The sequence below is a fragment of the Pongo pygmaeus genome, chromosome 2, assembly GCF_028885625.2.
Source record: "Pongo pygmaeus isolate AG05252 chromosome 2, NHGRI_mPonPyg2-v2.0_pri, whole genome shotgun sequence".
In the NCBI taxonomy this organism is placed as follows: Eukaryota; Metazoa; Chordata; class Mammalia; order Primates; family Hominidae; genus Pongo; species Pongo pygmaeus.
The window spans coordinates 152381841-152396763 of NC_085930.1; the positions used below are offsets into that span (position 1 = coordinate 152381841).

Below are 14923 nucleotides of genomic sequence, written 5' to 3' on the forward strand. Positions count from 1 at the left end.
CAAAATACTGTTAATTAAATAAAAGTAAGGTGAAGAACCATGTGCATAGCAGCATATAGTGGAATGTGTGCATGTTTGTGTATTTGCTTAAATTTAAAAATAGAAGGGTAAACCGAAAACCAACCAAAATCACTGGAAATTTAGGGTAAAGGAGACAGGGAGGGAAGCTAGATTTCTCTTATTTTGTTCTGTGATTTTCTTTTTAGAATCCTATATATAATCTAATTTTAAAAATTAAAAACAAAATAAAACAAAGGAACATTATTATATATTGACTTGTGGCTCAACCACACAGAGAAATTATTTCAAGTGATTTTAAAAAGGGAATAATTTTTAACTGTACATCACTAGTGGGATATATCCAAAGGTTAAAAATAACCACAACAAAATCTTAAGCAGTTTTTTAGTTATGATATTTTTAGTAACAATATATATTATACTTTTGAGAATATATGTTTTAAGCAAGTAAGAAATTATATTAATGTGTGGGAAGAAAGAGTAGGCAGAAAATAAAAACGAAAATAAAAATTCAAGGCAGTTAAGTTCATATAATACTAAATTTTAACTGAAAATATTATGAATTTGTGATATAATTTCTCCTTGTAAAAAGAGGTCTAAAAACAATTACCAATCCAGCAGCAATGCAATCCCTTAGTGCCCAGATTATGGTCTCTAACTAAATTTCCCTCTTAGAAAAAGCCAAGGCCTTTTGGAAAGAAAGGTAATTCCTAGGTAGGGTGCAGGAAATACACAAGATAAGGTTGAAACATCTAGTCTTACTCAAAAGCAAGAAACCTATCGAAAACTGTTGTCATTCTAATAAAAGGATACAGCAGAAAGTTGAAGAGGCTCACACTTGTCAAAAATGGCACCTTTTGATCATGAAAAAAATATAATGACAACAGTAGATTGAAACATATCATCTGTGTAAAAATCCATGTGCTCATAATGATATGTTTTTCAAAGGTCATCTCATTGGTCACATATGCAGGATGCTACACAACACATTATTTTGAAAATTAGTAAATAAAGAGAAAAAATGGATCATTTGCCCAGCTTTTGTTGCTTAAATTATACCATTGGGTACTGAAATAATCGAACTGGAAAACTACTTCATTAAGGAGAGTACCACCAGCTAATAAATGCAAAAGGTAGGATTAGATTAGCATACCACTAGTTTGTAACCCCTAATAAATACTGGCTTAAGCAAAAACCATCAATGGGTACTAAAGCCACCGGATAAAATGGGCAACTCTAAAATGTAAAGCTTCACAAACTTTAATGTGTATTTGAATCTCTTGAGGATATTGTTAAATTCTAGCATCTGATACTAGGTCTGTGGCTGAGCCTGAGATTTTACATTTATAACAAGTCACTATGTGGTGCCAATCCTGCTGGCCTGAGAAGTGATCCTTCCACCTCAGCCTCCCAAGTAGCTATAGCTGGAACTACTGATGTGCGCCATTACACCAGGCTATTTTTAAAATTTTTTAATTTTTTGTTGAGAGACAGGGTTTCCCCATGTTTTCCAGGCTGGTCTTGACCTCCCTGGCTTAAGTGATCCTCCCAACTTGGCCTCCCATAGGGTTGGGTTTATAGGCGTGAGCCACCGCTCCCAGCTGAGAAAGATTCTTATATGTTCCTAAGAAAGAGAAAGGTAGACTCACATTCGAGAGCTGGCCTGATACCCTTAGCTAGGCCTTGGCATTCTTCTGTTGAACAAAAACAACTTAACAGAATGACATCAGGCAAGGCTACTCTGTGACCATCATGGATCCAGACAAAAACAGTACTATTATGTAATTGTTGATGAACATTGTCCAGACCACAAAACTAAACAAACATCCCCCTATCCTGGCTATTATGAGTGACCACTGCTTCTTTACCAATCGTAGCTTTAGGCTCAACTGAGTCCTTCCTCCTTCTAAATAAGACTTAACTAAGATGCCCAGTCTTGGAGTTATTCCCACTTCGTAACAGCATCGAATCCAGACCAAAGCCCTGATGCCTTAAACCCTCACTAAAATAACCAAACATAAACCGAAGTCCTATAATAAGTCCTTTCTAATACCCACTGAGACATAACATGATTCCCCATGGTATTCACTTTCATTGCAACGAGTAATAAAAGCATCTTGTTCAACTACAGGTTGTGTTCTGGTAGCAATCCAATAATATGATGGATCAGGCTGACAGCTGAGTCACCAATCACTACTTGCCTCTGGAGGTGATGAAATAGAAGGGTCCCGGCACCACCTTTAAAATAATCATACCAAAAAAGTTGAACCTGAATCTGATTAAACCTCTGACTCTAACCATCAGTTTATAAGAAATACAGGGCACTGAGGAATATTTTAAGGAGCTATATTCGATTCGACAACAAGACAAATTACCTTTTTTTTTAAACAAATAAATGACAAGAAAATTAAAACATAAAACGGAAACTTCTAGATAAAAAGAGGCCCAATAATCATATCAATCCATTGTAATATGCTGCCCTTGTTTGGATCTCGATTTGCACAAACTGCTATACAAACGAATAATGACAATAAGACAATTAGGAATATTAAAACAATGAGTAGATCTTGGACAATATTAAAGAATGATTGTTAATATTTTCAGGTCTTACAATGGCAATGCTCATTTTTCAAAACATTTACAAAGAAAATAATATGATTGCTAGAATTTGCTTTAACATAATCCAGTCATGATGAGAGAGTGCGTGTGGAAGGGGTATAAATAAGATGATTGCCCATATTTGATAATTGCTGAAGGGCATATGCCAATTCTTTTTACTATTCTCCTACGTTTGATATGCTTGAAAAGTACCATAGTAAACATTTTTTAAAAATATCTTTGAACCATTTAATTTAATACATCATTTTCAAAAAAAGAGAAGATATATTGACTGGAGAGAAATTCAGGATGATAACTCAAAATGGCTACATGTTCTAGAGCAGGGGTGTCCAATCTTTTGGGTTCCCTGCACCACATTGGAAGAAGAATAATTTTCTTGGGCCACACATAAAATACACTAACACTAACGATACCTGATGAGCAAATAAAAAGGTCTGTGAATAAATCTCATTATGTTTTAAGAAAGTTTATGAATTTGTGTTGGCCAGCATTCAAAGCCATCTTGGGCTGCATGCAGCCCATGGACTGCTGGTTGGACAAGCTTATTCTAGAGAAATAAACTGTAATGACTTTAGAGATCTCTCCCACTACTGAAATTACTTTCTAACCAATTTCTTTAGCACTATCAAAATATTCCCCTTTTCTTTTCTTTTGTAATTACTAACAGATATGTCAACTGCAGGTGAAGAAAAATAGAAATTATTATTATGCAGACTCAGGTGATGGTCTTGGGGAGAATCATTCAATTTAAATGTTTGATTCTTAAAAGAAGAAAATGTATTATTTGAGCAATTACCTGGATCTGTAGCAGACATCAGTGAACCAAAAAATAAACAGTCAGTGAAATGAAAGTCTCCATTTTTCAACTGGCCAGCATGTATCATAGCCTTCACAAAACCATACATAATTAACCTGTTGAAGAGAAAAATATGACCTTCAAACATCAAGATGAACCCTGTGTAAACCCATGCTATCATAAGCCACATGCTAATGTTTTTCCTCAATACGTGTCATGCACAAATTGCCACCACCCTGCCAAATGACAGCCGTGCTAGCTCTCTGTACACTGGAATCTCTTGGCTATGAAAGACAATTTTACCAAATATCACAATTTATTCACTTGGTAAAAGGTAACACAACAGTTTATAGTATATTCCAATGAAAGCAAGGTAAATCTCAAAGATATAAAAAATAACCTGTCAAATGTGGCACAGCAAATCATATCCAAAAACACAGCAGCTGTGCTGACATCTGTAAATGGATTGCTTTTCAGTTTTCCTTGTTTTGTCGCTGGGGGTGTCTGAAAAGGGTTCAAATTTCAAGTCCATCACTGTGATGAGGAGGATATTGGCCAATCACAGGGCACTCAGTCAACCAGTCACTTTATAATAGATAAGTCTCTGCTGCTAGTGGTGTCAGGACACTTCCACACTGGATAGAGAATCACTGTTAGGTTAGAGCATGTATAACTCCAGCTCACTGTTTAAAATGAATACTGAAATAGTTGCATTGTGATCTTTCAAGGAAAGATTATGTAACCTTACTGTGCCCACACCATGGCATGCAAATTGTCTGTTTTGGTCATCATTTGCCAACCTATAGCTTTTAATTGGTATTTAATTATTTAACTGACTGATTGATTTTGCTAAGATCCTAGTAGAGGAAATAGAGAGGTGGGTGAACTGAATCACAGTGTAATTTAAGAACTTTAAGAGTCTTTAGAAACTATAGACCATCAAACCAGTAGATGGATGTTTAAACACTCACGTGAACTTAAAGTTAGTTCTCAGGTTTTGGGCATAGCTAAAAAGGCTAAAAGTCAGATATTTAAAAATGTCAATAAGAATGCAGATATTTCAAATTATGTTTAAAAAGTATCACTATGAGAGAATATTTCAGACCTACCGGCATTTAAATCCAGGCTCTACTATCTACTATCTATATGATTTTAAGTTATTACTAAAACTTTCTGAATCTGAATATCCATGAGGTAGGGATAACAGCAATAGCCCACAGAATTGTTTTAAGGATTAACTGAGGTAATACATATTTGGTGTCTGGCACATAGCAAATTCTCAATGAGGTCACTGAGGCTAAAAATAATGATCAAAATAGTAGGTAACGTTTACTTACCATTTTTACTTCTACACATGCTTTAACTCATTAAATGCCCACATCAATGGTAATATTTTTTGTATTTTTAGCAAGAAAACTGAATATAGTGTGATTAAGTAATTTGCTTAAGGTGACACAGCTATTAAGTTGTGAATCCCAGATGTGAATTGAGAAGGTCTGGCTCTAAAGACTTGGCTTTTAACCATCACACTGTATTGCTTAGATCAACAGTTCTATATTTTACATGATATGTTATCTCATGTAATACACCCTCAACCATCCCATGAGTTAGTTGCTCTAGGTAGTCCAAAAGACAGCAATGAAGTATCCCTAAGAACTCAGAAATAATTCTACCCTCTGAATTGAACTATTAAGCCAATCCATAATGGTTTAGAGCACAGGGGCCCAACATTGCTTTGCAAAGCATGGATTCTAGAAGGGGAGGCTGAATCTTAACCAGGCTGAAGGTATTAAATATCTGAGAAAGACTGTCAGTGGGACACAGCATGGGAGCTGGGAAAAGGCAAGTCTAAGAGGCCTCTTTCATGGCAGCTCATCCACACTTATCCAGAGGACAGCACACTGCCGGTTACCAGGTGCACAGTCTCTTGACAAGTATAGGGTAGCTTCATTCAGCTTATTTATTCATTCAAAAGATACTTCTTTTATTATTATTATTATTATACTTTAAGTTCTGTGATACATGTGCAGAATGTGCAGGTTTGTTACATAAGTATATACATGCCATGGTGGTTTGCTGCACCCATCAACCTGTCATCTACATTAGGTATTTCTCCTAATGCTGTCCCTTCCCTAGTCCCCCAACCCACAACAGGCCCCGGTGTGTGATGTTCCCCTCCCTGTGTCCATGTGTTCTCATTGTTCACCTCCCACTTATGAGTGAGGACATGCAGTGTTTGGTTTTCTGTTCCTGTGTTAGTTTGCTGAGAATGATGGTTTCCAGCTTCATCCATGTCCCTGCAAAGGACATGAATTCATCCTTTTCATGGCTGCATAGTATTCCATGGTGTATATGTGCCACATTTTCTTTATCCAGTCTATCATTGGTGGGCATTTGGGTTGGTTCCAAGTCTTTGCTATCATGAATAATGCTGTAATAAACATATGTATGCATGTGTCTTTATAGCAGAATGATTTACAATCCTTTGTAAATCCCAGTAATGGGATTGCTGGGTCAAATGGTATTTCTGGTTCTAGATCCTTGAGGAATCGCCACACTGTCTTCCACAGTGGTTGAACTAATTTACACTCCCACCAACAGTGTAAAAGCAGCTGTTGTTTCCTGACTTTTTAATGATTGCCATTCTAACTGGCGTGAGATGGTATCTCGTTGTGGTTTTGATTTGCATTTCTCTAATGACCAGTGATGATGAGCTTTTTTTCTTATATTTGTTGGCTGCATAAATGTCTTCTTTTGAGAAGTGCCTGTTCATATCCTTCACACACTATTTGATGGGGTTGTTTATTTCTTGTAAATTTGTTTAAGTTCTTTGTAGATTCTGGATATTAGCCCTTTGTCAGATGGATAGATTGCAAAAATTTTCTCCCATTCTGTGGGTTGCCTGTTCACCTGATGATGGTTTCTTTTGCTGTTCAGAAGCTCTTTAATTTAATTAGATCCCATTTGTCAATTTTGGCTTTTGTTGCCATTGCTTTTGCTGTTTTAGTTATGAAGTCTTTGCCCATGCCTATGCCCTGAATGGTATTGCCTAGGTTTTCTTGTAGAGTTTTTATGGTTTTAGGTCTTATGTTTAAGTCTTTAATCCATCTTGAGTTAACTTTTGTATAAGGTGCTTCTTATTGATCCCCTACTATGTGTCAGGCTCCATGCTAAAGGCATAAATTATATCAGTGAACAAACAAAGATCCCTACCCTCATGGGGCACACAGTTTAGCAGGATAGACAGCAATAAGACACAATCAGAAATTCAAATTATAACTGTTATCTACATTACTTTCTGATCAACACTGGGACATTCTGGACAGTCATGGCATTAGCAGAAAAATGCTCCTCAGTATTCATCCCTTCAGGCTCTTCTGGCATTAGCCCAACTTCACCTTGGCCCTTTGTCACTTGAACTACAGTTCAAATATTGAATATCAATTGGTTCTGGAGTCAATATAAACTTTGTGATCTGTCACCATATTTCTGAATTCTATACCCATTAGTTAATTTTGCACGTTAGGAATCTGAGGCTCAGAGTTAAAATGACTTGTTCCATATTGTACAGAAGCCATCAAATTGGATATTATAAAAAATATATGTATATATACTACCTAGGTATGGCAGGGTTACATGGAAACTAGAAGCCTCATATACTATTGCTGGAAATGAAATTAAAGTTTTTATGGAAACCAATTTGGCAATTTATTCTAAAAGCATTAATTTTAGAAAATATTCTATAGCTTATTAAATGGTTTCCTATAAATTTAAACCAAGAAATTAATAAAATATGTACCAAAAGATGTGAATTTAGATCAAGATTCCTGTTATTTATAATAATAAAAAATTCAACACAATCTTCTACACGTCAAATGAATGAATAACATAATACATATGATGACGGACTAATATGCAACTATTAAAACTGTATATAATAATATACATTAGACAGAAAAATAAATTGATAACATAAATTATAAAGTGATATATAAAATAAATTATACTGGGCATGGAAAAGTAAATTATTAAAACAAGTTAATGATTGTATCTAATTTTATAAAATTGAGTATACTTAGGCATACATATAAACAGAAAAAGTTAGACGCATACAGCCCCATGTTATTGTTAATAGTGGTTATATAATAGAATTAAATGACTCTTCCTTTTTGCTTTTCTGCATTTTTACAGTTCTTTTTAAATAATAGCCATAATAAAAACAAAGAACAATGTACATCAGTGAGTACTATTATGGACACAATAGTTATTCATTGTGTTACTTAATCCTCACAATTCTATGAGCTATGTTCTATAATTATTCCTTTTACAAATGAGAAAATTAAGACTCAGAGAGGTTAACTAACTTACCTAAGATCACAGAATTAGCTTGTGACAAACCAGAGTTTGAATCCAGGCAGTTGGACACCAAAGCCTACATACTTAACCACCAACTCTATAAGGCTTTTGAAATCAGGAGAAACACGCATGTGTGTGAGTACACACAAGTACACACACACACACACACACCCCACATACAGTTTGCTTTTTCAAAAAAGAAAGAAAATTACTTATTTACTCCAAATCAACTCCTTGACTTAAAATAACTATAATTTCAGTCACTTCCTTGAGATAATACAAAAAATAAAAATAAAAAGCCCAGTTCAGTTCAAGCTCGTATGGTAATTGTTATTATTACTAATATAGCAATGGCCATTATCACTGCTAATTATAATAAGCCAACAATTACTATGCACCTACAATGTGCCAGGCACTCTTATAAATGGTAGCTATTGTTATTGTTGGCACATTATTATTAATAAAAACCAATTAGTTATAAATACATTAACTGGGAAGCTAAAAAATGAAGCCACCCATTACCAGTCACCATATCCTCACAGGGTGGTATACTCTTTCTGTCATCACTTCATAGAAGGCATGATGGCTCAGGACAGGATAGATGCAATTTGATGGGCGAGGGAATCTGGTGAAGTCTAGTGCATACAATGCCCTGAAGATGGCAAATCTGAGTCAGATGTCCTTTTGTGGACACTCTGAGGTTAGTGACAGCCTGGGTTACAGGGGTGGACAGAAGCAGAAACTGTCTCATAAAAAGTAAAATCATTAATAACAATGATTTCAACAAATATCCAATTAGTAATATCCTTTGAAAAACAGAGTGCTGGTGCTATAGTGCATATAAAGACAGAAATCCATGACCTGCTCTCAAAGAGTAGAGACTCACAGGATGGCAGTCATAAATTTTACTCTAATAGAAGGCATTGCATAAAAGGGGAATTGGGAAAATGCTTAACATACTCATTTCATTTAGAGTTATGACGCACACACTGATTTTAAATTTCATGAGCTAGTTTCACACTATTAAAGCCTTACACTTAAAGCTATGTTATAAAAATGTTTCAATACAAAAAGTTCCAGAAGTGTTAATTGTTTGGATGATTTAAAAATATAGTACCTTAATCTCAGTATTCTTTAAAAAGGAGTCCTCCTCCTCCTCCCTCTTCTTTTTTAAAAATAGCCTTCACTAAATTATGAATAGATCACCCGAAAAGACAGTTTTTTGAATTGTTAGGGATAAGCAAAGGAAGTTGTCAGTTTGGAGACAAAGCTGTGTGGACTAGTCCCATTAACTGTCAGAAAAGCCACGTCCGTGACTGAAAAACCATGTGAAATAGGCCACTATGTACAGCTTGCTCTGCAGTGGGAAAACCCAGGATCTACATGTGCTGGAATCAACATGAAAGTTATGATCTGCATCTAAATTTCTGAATTCTATACCCAAATGTCCTTTAGGAAAATATCATGCCCTACTTATTTGTTCAGATTTTATGGATAGTTTCAATCTCACATTTTCTTTTTTCTGAAGCATGTGTTCAAGGGCAATCCCTCTCAGAACTCATAAACTGTGCTAGGCTGGAGAGGACTGGGAAGTTCCCCTAGTGAAATTCATTCATTCATGTATTCATTAATTTACACATTGACTCATTCATTCAACAAATAATTAATAATATACATAATTCCTATTCTAAAAGACTTTTTATTTTGAGATAGAGGTAGAGCAAGACAGTAGAACAGAAGGCTCCAGTGATTGTACACCCCACAAATATAACAATTTAACAACTATCTACACAAAAACAAGCAACTTAATAAGAACCAAATAGCAGGTGAACACTCACAGTACCTGGTTTTGACTTCATATAGCTAAAAGAGGTACTGAGGAGGGTAGGAGACAGTTCTGAAATGCCAATGCCACTCCTCCTCCATCTCCTGGGAGCAGCATTGTAGCATGGATAAAGAGAATCTGTGCATCTGGGACAGGAAGAGTGCAGCAATTGTAAAACATTGCACTGAACTTAGCGGTGCCCTGTCACAGCAGAAAGCCAAACTGAGCTGAACTCAGTTGATGCCTGTCCACAGAGGAAGTATAAAACCAGCCTTAGCCAGAGAGGAATTGCCTATCCCAGCGAATAGAACTCGAGTTCTGCCAAGCCTCCCCACTGCAGGCTAAATTCCTCTGGGGCCCTAAATAAACTTGAAAGTCCTAGGCCACAAGGACTCAAACTCGTAGGTGATTCTGAAGCTCAGTGCTGAACTGGGCTCAGAGCCAGTGGACTGGGGGCATGCGACCTACTGAAACACCAGTCAGGGTGGCTAATGCAGTGCTTGTGTGACCCCTTCTTCAACCGTAGTCTGCACAGCTCATGGATCCAAAAGAGATCCCTTCCTTCTGCTTGAGGAGAGGAGAGAGAAGAGTAAGGAGGACTTTGTCTTGTATCTTGGATATCAGCACAGCCACAGTAGGATAAGGCACCAGTCAGAGTTGTGAGGCCCCTTTCCCAGGCCCTAGCTCCCAGATAACATTTCTAGACACAACCTGGGCCAGAAGGGAACCCACTGCCTTAAAGGGAAGGGCACAGTAATGGCAGGACCCATCATCTGCTGACCAAAGAGCCCTTGGGCCCTAAATAACCAGCAGCAATACCCATGTAGCATGTTATGGGCCTTGGGTGAGACTATGAGACTTGCTGATTTCAGGTAAAACTCAGCACATTCCCAGCCTGTGGTGGCTATGGGGAGAGACTCCTTCCTGAGAAAAGTAGAGGGAAAAGTAAGAGGTATTTTGACTTGCATCTTAGGTACCTCCTCAGCAACAGCAGGACAGAGCACCAACCAGACTCTTGGGCTCTTGGACAGCATAGGTGGACCTGCCCTGGGCCAGAGGGGAGGCCACTGCTCCAAAGAGTGAGTCCTAGGCCAGGTAGCATTAACCACAAGCTGACTGAAGAGAGCTTGGGCCTTAAGGGAACATTGGCAGTACTTCCTGTGGGCCTATGGTGGTGACCATGGGGTGAGGTCCCTCTGCCTGTGGAAAGGGGAGGGAAGAGTGGAAATGACTACATCTCACAGTTTGAGTACCAGCTTAGTCATAGTAAAACAGAACATCAGGTAGACTTTTAAGGATTTTGACTCTAGTACCTGGCTCCCACACAGCACCTCTGGACACATCTAGGGCTTGGGGGAACTTGCCACCTTGAATGAAAGGATACAAGACTGGCTGGCTTTTCCATCTGCTGATGGTGGAGCCCAAGGGCCTTGAGCACACATAGGCAGCAGCCAGGGAGTGGTTACAGCGGGCCTTAGGCAAGACCCAGTGCTGTGCTGGCTTCAGGTCTGACTTAGCACAGTTCCATTGGTGGTGGCCACAGGGGTACTTGTTTCCCTTCAACCCAAGGTCCAGGCAGCTCAGAACAGAGCAAGGCTCCATTTGTTTGGGAGAAAGTAATGGAAGAGAACAAGAGTCACTGCCTGGTAATCTAGAGATTTCTTCCCGATCTTACCTAAGGCCTTCAAGGCAGTACCTCTTTGAGTCTGCAAGAACCACAATGTTACTGGGCTTGTGGTGTCCCCTGATGCAGATATGGCTTAGATAATAACACCCAAGTCTTTTAGAATACCCGGAAAGTCTTTCCAAGAAATATGGGTACTATCAAGCCCAGGCTGCAAAGACTACAATAAATACCCAACTGTTAAATGCCCAGACAAAGACAAACATCCACAAGCATCAAGACCACCATGGAAAATATAACCTCACCAAGTGAACTAAGTAAGGCACCAGGGAACAATCTTAAAGCAACAGAGATATATGACTCTTTGGACAGAGAATTCAAAATAGCTGTCTTGAGGAAACTCAAAGAAATTCAAGATAACACAGAGAAGGAATTCAGAATTCTATCAGATAAATTTAATGAAGAGATTGAAGTAATTAAAAAGAATGAAATAGAAATTCTGGAGTTGAAAAATGCTATTGACACATGAAAGAATGCACTGGAGTCTTTCAATAGCAGAATTGAGCAAGCAGAAGAAAGAATTAGTGAGTTCAAAGACAGGATATTTGAAAATACACAGACGAGGCAAAAGAAAAAAGAATAGAAAACAATGAAGCATGCCTACAGGATCTAGGAAATAGCCTCAAAAGGGCAAACTTAAGAGTTATTGGCCCTAAAGAGGAAGTAGTGAAAGAGATAGAGGTAGAATATTTATTTAAAAGGCTAATACAGAACTTGCAAAACCTGGAGAAAGATATCAATATCCAAGTACAAGAATGTTACAGAACACCAAGGAGATGTAACCAAAAGAAAACTACCTCAAGGCATTTCATAATCAAACTCCCAAAAGTCAAGGATAAAGAAAGGACCCTAAAAGCAGCAAGACAAAAGAAACAAATAACATACAATAGGGCTCCAATATGTCTGGCAGCAGACTTTTCAGTGGAAATCTTACAAGCCAGGAGAGAGTGGCATGACATATTTAAAGTGCTAAAGGAAAGAAACTTTTACCCTAGAATAGTATATCTGGTGAAAATATCCTTCAAACATGCAGGAGAAATAAAGACTTTCCCAGACAAACGAAAGCTGAAAAATTTCATCAACACCAGACCTGTTCTACAAGAAATGCTAAAGAGAGTTCTTTAATCTTAAAGAAAAAGAAGTTAATGAGCAATTAATAATCTGAAGGTACAAAACTCACTGGTAATAGTAAGTATACAGAAAAACACAGACTATTATAACACTGTATCTGTGGTATATAAACTATTCTGATCTTAATTAGAAAGGATAAATGATGAACCAATCAAAAATGATAACTACAACTCCTCAAGACATGGACAGTACCATAATATATACATTGAAACATCAAAAAGTTAAAAAGCAGGAGGACAAAGTTAAAGTGTAGAGTTTTTATAAGCTCTCTTTTTGCTCGTTTGCTTATGCAAACAGTGTTGTTATCAGCTTAAAATAATGAGTTACAAGATAGTATTTGCAAGCCTAATGAAAACTGCAAATCAAAAAAAAATAAACACATAAAAAATAAAAAGCAAGAAATTAAAACATACCACCAGAGAACATCACCTTCATTAAGAGGAAGACAGGAAGAAAGGAAGAGAAGACTGGAAAACAACAGGAAAACAAATAACAAAATGGCAGAAGTCCCTACTTATCAAGAATAACATTGAATATAAGTGAACTAAAGTCTCCAAAAAAAGACATAGAGTGGCTGAATGGATGAAAAAAAAAAACAAAACAAGACCCAGTGGTCTGTTGCCTGTAATAAACATGCTTCACCTATAAAAGTACACATAGACTGAAAATAAAGGTATGGAAAAAGATATTCCATGTCAATGGAAACCAAAAAGTAGCAAAAGTAGCTACACTTATTTCAGATAAACTAGATTTCAGGACTAAAATTATAAGAGACAAAGGAGGTCATCATATAATGATAAAGGAGTAAATTTAGCAAGAGAATATAATGATTGTAAATATATTTACACCCAACACTGAAGTACCCAGATATATAAAGCAAAAAATTTTTGAGCTAAAGAGTGAGATAGACCCCAATACAATAATAGCTGGAGACTTCAACATCTCACTTTCAGTCTTGGACAGATCTTCTAAACAGAAAACCAACAAAGAAACATCAGACTTACTCTACACTACAGACCAAATGGACCTAATAGATATAGAACATTTCATCCAATGGCTAAAGAATACACATTATTTTGCTCAGCACATGGATCATTCTCAAGGATAGGACATATGTTAGATAATCTTAAATATCTAAATATTTTAGATAAATTTATTTTAGGTAAATAAATCTTAAAACATTAAAAAATTAAAATAATATGAAGCATCTTCTCTGACCACAATGGAATAAAACAAAAAAATAATAACAAGGAGAATTTTGGAAACTATACAAACACATGAAAATTAAGCAATATGCTCCTGAATGACAGTGGGTCAATGAAGAAATTAAGAAGGAAATAGAAAAATTTCTTGAAACAAATGATAATAGAAACACAACATACCAAAATCTATGGAATACAGCAAAAGCAGTACTAAGCAGGAATTTTATAGCTAAAAGTGCCTACATCAAGGAAGAAAAAAACTTCAAATAAACAACCTAATGATGCATCTTAACGAACCAGAAAAGAAAGAGCAAACCAAACCCAAAGTTAGTGGAAGAAATGAAATAATAAAGATCAGAGCAGAAATAAATGAATTTGAAGACAACAATACAAATGATATATAAAACAAAAAGTCAGTTGTTTCATTTTGCCCAAGAATGGGCAAATCTTTAGTCAGACTAAGAAAAAAAGAGAGTGAAGACTCAAATTAAAATTAGAGATGAAAAAGGAGACATTACAACTGATACCACTGGATCATTTTAAAGGACCATTAGTCACTACCCTGAGCAACTATATGACAATAAATTGGAAAATCTAGAAGAAATAGATAAATTCCTACAGTCATACAACCTACGAAATTTGAACCTTGAAGAAATCCAACAGATTTGGATTGGTCCTAAACAGACCAGTAACAAGTAACAAGATTGAAGTTGTAATAAAATGTCTCCCAGTAAAGAAAAGCCCAGGGAACCCAGTGGCTTTACTGCTTCTATCAAAAATTTAAAGAACTAATGCCAACTCTGCTCAAACTATTCTGAAAAATAGAGGAGGAGGAGGGAATACTTTCACATTTATATTATGAGGCCAGTATTATCCTCATAACAAAACCAGACAACGACACATCAAAAAAAAGAAAACTGCAGACCAATATCCCGATAAATATTGATGCAAAAATCTTCAGTAAAATACTAGCAAACTGAATTCAATAATGCATTAAAAAGATCTTTCATCATGATGAAGTGGAATGCAAGGATGTCTCAACATATGCAAATAAATTAATGTGATACATATTAACAGAATAAAGGACAAAAGCCATATGATCATTTCAATTGATGGCAAAAAAGCATTTGATACAGCTTAACATCCCTTCATGAGAAAAACTCAAAAAACTACAAAACCAGCAATTTCACTTCTAGGAATATATACAAATGAAAGCAAATCAGTATATTGAAGTATATCTACACTCCTATATTTATTGCCACGCTACTCACAATAGCCAAGATTTGGAAGCA

At 36.4% G+C, this 14923-nt stretch overlaps 1 protein-coding gene across 1 annotated transcript in view; it reads right to left on the bottom strand.

Annotated features, from left to right (window-relative positions):
• The window catches only part of SLC9A9 (solute carrier family 9 member A9), a 591760-nt gene that overhangs the window by 433686 nt on the left and 143151 nt on the right, over nucleotides 1-14923 (bottom strand). The window contains exon 5 of the mRNA XM_054481518.2: nucleotides 3434-3549. Coding sequence (XP_054337493.1) covers nucleotides 3434-3549 — 116 coding nt within the window. The remainder of the gene's footprint in view (nucleotides 1-3433; nucleotides 3550-14923) is intronic.